This window comes from Gymnoscopelus microlampas (assembly GCF_963454915.1).
Source record: "Gymnoscopelus microlampas genome assembly, chromosome: 1".
Lineage (NCBI taxonomy): Eukaryota > Metazoa > Chordata > Actinopteri > Myctophiformes > Myctophidae > Gymnoscopelus > Gymnoscopelus microlampas.
Window position 1 is genome coordinate 39,079,828 of NC_139962.1, and position 8,769 is coordinate 39,088,596.

Below are 8,769 nucleotides of genomic sequence, written 5' to 3' on the forward strand. Positions count from 1 at the left end.
CCCAGAAATATTTTGAAAACATGCCTAATAACAAAAAATGTCCATATCCGCTAGGGTGAAGTACAGCAAAGTGTAAACACAGCAGCAAGGTTTGTGAGCTTGGGAAAAGGACATCCAATGGAATAGAACCACCAACAATGACTGTTCCTGCACTATCTGCACTGTGCTGATCTCGACCTACTGTAGGCCTATGCAGTACACCTTTACACACACTTGTAAAAGTCTTTACTTATCTGTGATATATATATATATATATACACATATACATATACAAAGGCCTACATATATACACATACACAGCCCACCTTTTCTGTTTGCAATTACATTTTACTTATATGAATTGCAATGGTGCAATGTTACACAGCTCTAGTGTTTACACATTTACTTGTTATTAGGCTTATATAATTCATTGTATGTACATATTTTTGTTTTGTTTTTATTGCACATGCTTTGGCAATGTAAACATAACAGGCTATAGGCTACATATGTTTACATTCCCAACACATATGTAGGTCTAATAATTACTTGCAAGTAAAGCCTGTTTAATTGACAGTCTAACGCAAAATGATGTGATAGCCGAAATAAAACAGAATTGGGATCTTTGTGGAGTCTGATGCTGCGCGTGTGTGCGTGCGTGCGTGCGTGCGTGTGTGCGTGTGTGTGTGTGTGTGACTGTGACTGTGTGTGTGTGTGTGTGTGTGTGTGTGTGTGTGTGTGTGTGTGTGTGTGTGTGTGTGTGTGTGTGTGTGCGCGCGCGCGCGTGCGTGCGTGCGTGCGTGCGTGTGTGTGTGTGTGTGTGTCTCAGAGGGTGGGGGGGGGGGGTCCATCCATAGGTTCTCGGGTTCCGAACGAACGGTTCTTTATTTGCATATTCATTGTCCTCCAGGAGGAGTGAGGTGACAAAGCAAAGTGCTTCTCGTCAATGGCTTTGACTCGGGTTTGAAATTCCCTTTGTGTTGATGAAGTGAGGCCCGTCCTCCTCCCTGTACTGAGGGGCGGGGCTCTCCGCTGTCCACGAAACACCACGTTGGGCTCTGCGGACAACAGCAGTGGTGGAAGAAGTAGCCTACTCTAATATTTTACTTAAAAGTATCAATATCGCAATGTAGAAATACCCTGTTACAAGTAAAAGTCCATGTGTTCAAAATGTTACTTGAGTAAAAGGACAAAAGTATTGGGATCAAAATATACTTAAAAGTACCAAAAGTAAAAGTAGGCTACTAACATGTTGGGAAAATAGCAGATCTACAAGCTCACAATTGCAGTGGAGTAAAAGTAAAATATTTGCATCTGAGAGAATGTACTTAAGTACAGTACTTGAGTAAATGTACTTAGTTACTTACTTTACACCACTGGCTGTGCGGACAGTCGGACACGGAGAAAACCTACTACTACTACCACATACAAAAATAAAATAGCAGCCGCAGACCAATAAGTTCACAACGAGTCGCGGAAGAAATGTATTCAAACTGTATGTAGTTATATTAACTGATTGAGGTGATCTGAGGTGCACTGCATTAAATAAGTGAATTTAACAGATGTTCAAGCCAGATCCATCTCTAGGCTTAAACGTCTACTTCTCTAGTAGGCCTATTCACTTTTCAGCAAACAAAATGTAGACGTAAAGTTTTCACTTTATACTGTAAATGTACAACCTAAAAAAGCCCTCTCTCAAAACACAAAAGCTGTTGCCGTTTGTGGTTCATCCAGTAACAAGCTGAGGTTGAGTGGTGTTTTTGAAGCGTTTTCAGGTGTTGAAGGAAAGGCTTTGTGTGAAGGTAATTCCGTCACGTGTAACACCTTAGTAATAGCCTATGTACCTTATACACAACAAAGAACGCCATGGGCTGCTGTTTTATGAAATAACTCAATTTTCCAGGAAATGTATAATTTGGGAATCATTATTGGCATTGGGAATTGAATGTTCAACACTGAAGCTGTCATAATGTTTGCACTGTGAATAAATACAATAAAAAATGGGGGGGGGGGTTAAATAATAATTACATTAAATATGGACACAAAAAATATTTTCTTATTGTTGTCCCATTTCCACCAGTAGTCTGCATGGCGTGCTGAGGTGCTGACATAACCTACATATTATGAAGTATGACCTCATTCTTTCAATGACTGATTTTTCATTCCATCGGTATGTTTTTTTTTGCTTACACAAAACATCACCAGTGCTATTCAAATCTGCAAGTTCTTCCAAAACACTAGTAACACAAGTAACCAAAAATCAACACATCCACTCTGTTTTGAGGGCAGCGGTTTGATTTAAGGAGAGACTAGAGACAACAAAGGAGGGAGTGTATTTCAGGCATACCGGGTCTCTTCGCAAGGCACCACCCATTTCCACAACGTCCAGCCAATCAGGTCTCGGATATGCAAATGTACGAGCGGCACTGCACCGTCCCTGCCCTGCAGTGTTGCCATGTCGGCTTATTATAAGCCACTTCGGGCTTGTTTTTCTGTAAAGTTGCTGTGGGTTGCAGGTTTTTGGGCTTGTTTATGAAGTGTTGTTGCTTATTTGGGCTTCTTTCCTAATTAGTTTAAACCCGTGGTTATCAAAAATTTGCATGTCAAATTAATATTAATTTGTGTCAGTACTACTACAAGATTTGTGTTGTTAAAATGTTTCAGAAATATTTCACATTTTTCAAAATTTCAAGATTTTTTTGAAAATAGGCAATCTAATATGTTTAAAGGGCGAAGGGGCTTGCTTCTTTTGTGCTTGTTTGTCTGGTTGCTTATTTCTCTCACAAAACCTGGCAACCCTGTCCCTGCCCTGGCCGGTGACGTCATTCGCACATATCCCCCCAGTAGTGTGTTGTCTGGCTTTGCAGCAGCAAGTCAGACAGAAAACAGAAAAGAGCTGAGTGAGCCGAGCCGAGCCGGGGAGGGGCGCTGTGTGAAGGAATACTGTCTGCCACCGCCTGCCGGCATTCCAGCTGCTCTGGAATAACGCATTGTGTCTCCGTCCGTCCGTACGACACACATCTTGGGGGATCGGATACGAGATCAGAGATCCCTTTTCGGGGAAGAAGGCTGGATTTCTTCTTGCACTGATTTCGGCGAGCGACAGATAAAAGCACTGATTTGCACCAGTGGCTTGAAACCAACCGGGTCCGGTCGGTGCCCCCCCTTTTCCCTCATCACTCCTTCTTTCTTTACCCTCCTTCCGCATTTCCCCCCTTTGTCTCTGATCTGATCTTCCCAGATCTTAACAGACTAGACTGCAAAGTCGCAAAGATGCCCAGCTCGCTTTTCGCTGACATGGAGCGGAGCGGCGGCCACGGCCAGCACCCTGGAGGAGACCAGGCGTTGGATGACCAGAGAGCGCTGCAGATCGCTCTGGACCAGCTCTCTTTGCTCGGCTTGGACAACGACGAGAACAACCCCTTGTACGACAACGAGCCCAGGAAGAAGAGCGTCAACATGACCGAGTGCGTACCGGTTCCCAGCTCCGAGCATGTCGCTGAGATCGTGGGCCGACAAGGTGCGTTATTTTTAAGACACTTTTCATTGTTTTGTCTCAGCAGCAGGGTTGCCATGTCTGCTATTTATAAGCGACTTTGGGCTTGTTTTCCCTGTAAAGTTGCATGTAAATAGTGGTAGTTTGCGGGCTGCGTTTTTTTAAACTTGTTTTAAAGGTTAGATGCTTAGTTTGGGCTTGCTGTGTAATGCTGTTTAAACCAGTGGTTCTCAAACATTTTCATGTCAACGACCCTAAAATTAATATGTAGGCTAGTTGTCTGCAGACCTCCATCTGAAAATATTTTATGCCAGGGACATACAATATTTGTGTTGCTAAAATGTAATATTCCACATGTTTCACATTTTCTTCATTTATTTAATTTCTTTAAATAGTAGATCTACAAGCTCACCCAATATGGGTTTAAAGTGCACGTGTGTTTAGTCTCTTCTTTTGGGCTTGTTTTCGTAGACCTCGTTGCTTATTTCTCTCACACAATCTGGCAACACTGCTCAGCAGGGCTTCAGTCACAGTGTTGCAGTTGTGTTGGCAGCTGAGCGGCCACAGCTGTAGGGCGGCAGTGGTGCCTGGTTACATGATGCCAGTTCTTTCCCCTCCCTGCAACACTGCCGTTGTATCCTCTGCCCAGCGAAAATAAAACCCCACATAGCTCCCATCCCGTTCTGATAGGGGCCAGTTGTGACATTGTTGTAGGGCATACAAAACAACTTAAAGGTTTTTTCCTCCACTCCCTTTGTCAGGTTATATCACTGTCCCACTTTACTGGCTCTGCTCTGCCAGCGACGGCAACGATTTCATTGCTTCTGGACAGATTCCTTAACTGTTCCAAATGTTATGATATAGCTATGTGCGCACGGGGAGGGCGTTGGAATACAACTTTCTGCACCGATGTCAGGACATAAGGTGACAAAGTAGCTTTTACCCCACATGCCATAATCCTCTTAGAATCTAACAGATGAAACTGTTTAAGATTAATGCTTCTACATGAACATTAATAGGGATTTGTGGATCTGGCGGTCCCCTTTTGTGCTATTTTTGACATTTCAGCCACTGCTGTATGTTGATGGTAGTAGAACATGTGGTTTGAATTTATTCTTCTCTAAAAAGGGTGGGTTCCCCCTTTATTTCAGAGTCCACTGGCTCTTGGAGGAAAATAATAAACAACTGCCAGCTGTTTTGAGTTGCACATAAGTAATGATTTAACCCCTTGAATGTTTTGACCCATTATTATTGTTGGTCATGTCCTCATGTTCACCTTGTCTTCTTGCCTCAGGTTGCAAGATCAAAGCCTTGCGAGCGAAGACCAACACCTACATTAAGACCCCGGTGCGTGGAGAGGAGCCTGTCTTTGTAGTGACCGGCCGGAGGGAGGATGTCGCCATGGCACGGAGAGAGATCATCTCTGCAGCCGAGCACTTCTCTATGATCCGAGCATCCAGAAACAAAAACACCAGTGTGAATGGGAGTGGCACCCCTGTCCCCGGACCCCCCAACCTGCCCGGACAGACAACCATACAGGTGCGGGTGCCTTACCGCGTTGTGGGGTTGGTCGTGGGCCCCAAGGGGGCCACCATCAAACGCATACAACAACAGACCCACACGTACATTGTAACACCTAGCCGGGACAAGGAGCCTGTGTTCGAGGTGACAGGGATGCCGGAGAATGTAGACCGCGCCCGAGAGGAAATTGAGGCACACATCGCCATGAGGACGGGGGGCATAATTGAGCTCCAAGACGAGAACGACTTCCACGCCAATGGAACAGACGTGGGGTTCGACATTCATGGGCACGCCACTCTGTGGTCCAAGCCCAGCGCCGGCATGACCCCGAGCTCGGGGCGCAAGCCCTTTTCCAACTACCGTAACGACTCCTCCTCCTCCCTGGGTAGTGCCTCCACAGATTCCTACTTCGGGAACAACGGCTCACGCATGGCTGACTACAGCCCCCCCAGCCCTGCGCTCAGCTACACCACCACCAACAACAACAATGGCAACAACAACAACAATGTCAACATCAACGTCAATGCCAACGGCAACGGGTTTGTTTACGGAAGTGAGGTGATCTCACCTGACTGCACTGACCTGACCTTTGACTCGTCGCCCGGATTTGACCCCACACCGGCCCCGCCTGGCCTGCTGTGGTCCCAGTACGATAGCCGCATGACCCCCTCCTCCACTGGAGGCAGCTCGCCCACCTCCGCCATGTTCCCCACCAACACTTCCGTTAACGCCAATGGCATGTTGGTGAGCCAGAGGAGGGCTGCCGGAGGCACCCCCCAGCCCAGACTGTCCCCTCCGCTCCACAGCCACCCCACAGGCCCTGTCGAGCATACCCTTGCCCGGCGGGTACGCAGTGACCCAGGGGGAGGCCCCCTCAGCTTCCCTGCTTACTCCAGCGCCATGGCGTCCCTGCCAGGCTCTCACCTCCCCGGGGTCCCCTGTGACTCCTCTGCCTCGTCCTCATCATCCTCCTCCTCAACCTCGTCTGGCACCAGCCGAAAGGGCAGCCGGGACTGCTCCGTGTGCTTCGAGAGCGAGGTCATCGCAGCGCTTGTCCCCTGTGGTCACAACCTGTTCTGTATGGAGTGTGCCAACCGCATCTGTGAGAGGAGCGAGCCCAAATGCCCAGTTTGTCACACCGGCGTCACTCAGGCTATACGTATATTTTCATAAGAGATGTCTCTCTTTGACTATCATGTCATTAAGGCCGACCACAACAGACGACAGACTTACGTACTGTTTTAACAGGAAATGAATTGTCTGTGGAAGTGCGTGTACATAAATATACATATGTATGTATGAGGCTGCAGTATCCAAAAAAAAGGGACCGACAACCCCTGTCAGGGCTCCGTCATAATTGTTTTTAATGTACTGTAGCTTTGGGAAATATTTTCAACATCTAAATGCATGTTTTAAATATTACAGCATAGTAATCAGTAGTTCTAGTAAATTGTACACTATATTTATGAAGTAACAAGACGTAGTTGCGTCTTGACTGAGGGACCCCAGGTCAGAGTGTAGACTGTTAGCAGAGCAAGCCTTCCAGTTTCACTGATCGAATGTACTGATAGGAGAGGTCATGACTAGGAAACATGGAGGGCTTTCAAGCCAAACAGGACTATTGATTGACTTATAAAGATGAAGATACTGCAGCTTGGGTTCAGAGACCACGTGAGGGAGGACAATAACATATCCTACATATATATGTATAAAAAAAAATCCGCAAGTTGAAAGTTTTAAATATTAATTACATTAATACAGATTGAAGTATTTTATTCTTTTTTGACTTGAAAGATTATATTTCTTATTGCAAAGATGTTTACAAATATTTTAATTTAAGTTCAGTGAACTTTTTGTAGCTGGGTTAAAATATCGTTTATTTTTTAGTATGGCCTTACGGCATTGATCACTGTATTATTTTAATATCACACGACTGTGGGCGGAAATACAAATCCACAAAAATGTGTATTGCATTTGACAGTATTCTGTTGGGATGGAGTTTTTTTATAGGTTCAGCAAAAAATGTCTTTAAAATCAGCTTCACCCAGCATATTTTTTATTCAGTAATATAAAGCATATTTTATTCTATATTATTATGAAACATTGAAATGTATAAAACTTAGTAAGTTGAACAAAAAGGAACCGTTTATGCTTTTTAAAATTTGTATGAATTAGATTCCAGTGGGAATTACAGGCTTCTGTTGCACCACTATAGTTTTAGTATTTCTATTTTAATACATTTGTTTACCACTTGTTTATGTATATGTAGGTGAAGTTACTTGAGCGTAAATGTACTTTATTGAGCAAAGTTTAAGAACAAAGTATATTTTATTTTATGATAAAGGGCCTTTAACCTCATGGTCAAATACTAATATTATATTTGCTGAGACAAGATTTGAAAATGTATCAAGAGTTTTATTTTTCTGACATTTAAAGTTCTACATGATAAAAAAAGTAAAACTTAAGTAATGGTGCTACTTCATGTTTTTTTTTAAGTATTTCTATATAAGTCCAATAAAAATGGTACATTCATGAGGTGTCTGCTGCTGTTATTTTACATCACTTCCTGGTTTTCTCCCTCTTGTTTTGAGCAGACAGATTGTGGTGCTAAAAGGTGACGAGAGATGGGATATAGGGTGTTGTTATAGGCTAATAGGCGTGTGAACATTTGACCCCTCTCCAGTTCCTAATGAAGTCAGCTGGAGACTTGGAGGCTGCAGGATTATCAGAGAGGCCTAATTATTTTCTGTGTAGGCTGTGACAGCCGGCATGAGAGGCAGAGACCTGGGCATGCCTTATCATCACTAATTATGTCTTCTGTGACCTCTTCTCACACAAAAGCAGTTTGGAATGAGGATCATAATCGTTAGGCCACCTTGGACCCGAGTTCAATCCCTGACATAATTGTGTAAAGCTAAATCACACCTTTTGTGTGATTGACAGAGTTCTAGACATGTATACTGTATATTAGCAGTTTTGTAATACACATTTGGCATAACAGCCAGGAAATCTCCTGTACTTTGCCTGCAGTGTACAATTGTTCTCACCCCTCCCCTCCCATCTTGTGCTGAAGTGCAGCCTCATGTCATGTGGTTGTGTTGGAAACACTGACGTTGACACACTTGCTCCACTGTGAGATAGTAAATGTGGAGTGAGCAGGCCCTAATGATAAGTTTAAAATGGAAACATCCAAATGCAGGCCTCCAGAAATTGGCCCCATAAACCATACTATTAGGAAACAATCTCAGCGCTGTGGAAAAGAGCTGACTAGTGGTTTTCCAAATGTGCAACACATGGGCCAAACATACTGCCCCTGTTGGTGGATATTATGGTCAAAGTTTTTTGTAGAAAGTGTTTTTTTTTACTTAACAGACCTTTGCCCCCATGACAAATGTTTGTTCCTCCTGAGTCATTATTATCATTGTGTAGTACTTACAGAGTAGCTGTGGACCTTCAGCTCGACCCGTAAGAGTCCATTTGTATACTCTCAAGTGTTAGTTAAATGAACACTCAAGATTTCACTGTGTACAAAGAACAAAGAGGGCAACAAAGTTAAGTCTCTAGTCATTGGCTGGATTGATTTAGAAAGAGATGACACACTTGAATCTGTGATCTATATTTTAAGACACCTCTGAACCACAGAGTGTTTAGCTCCAGACCTAACTATGCTTCAGACATACATGTCTGGCATGCCAGGCCGTGTTAAAAGCAAGGAAACAACAGCATGTCTGGCATCAAGTTGTTGACCTGAATTTTAGGTATTTGCCAGACCCGTT

The 8,769-nt window shown here is 44.0% G+C and overlaps 1 protein-coding gene across 1 annotated transcript; it reads left to right on the forward strand.

Moving 5' to 3' along the window:
• The first annotated feature begins 2,855 nt into the window (after nt 1-2,855).
• On the forward strand, nt 2,856-7,526 carry mex3b (mex-3 RNA binding family member B). The gene is made up of 2 exons (XM_084060823.1): nt 2,856-3,496; nt 4,767-7,526. Exons 1-2 carry the CDS (start codon nt 3,250-3,252, stop codon nt 6,164-6,166), a joined length of 1,647 nt encoding a protein of 548 aa, XP_083916949.1. The 5' UTR covers nt 2,856-3,249; the 3' UTR covers nt 6,167-7,526.
• The last annotated feature ends 1,243 nt before the right edge of the window (nt 7,527-8,769 follow it).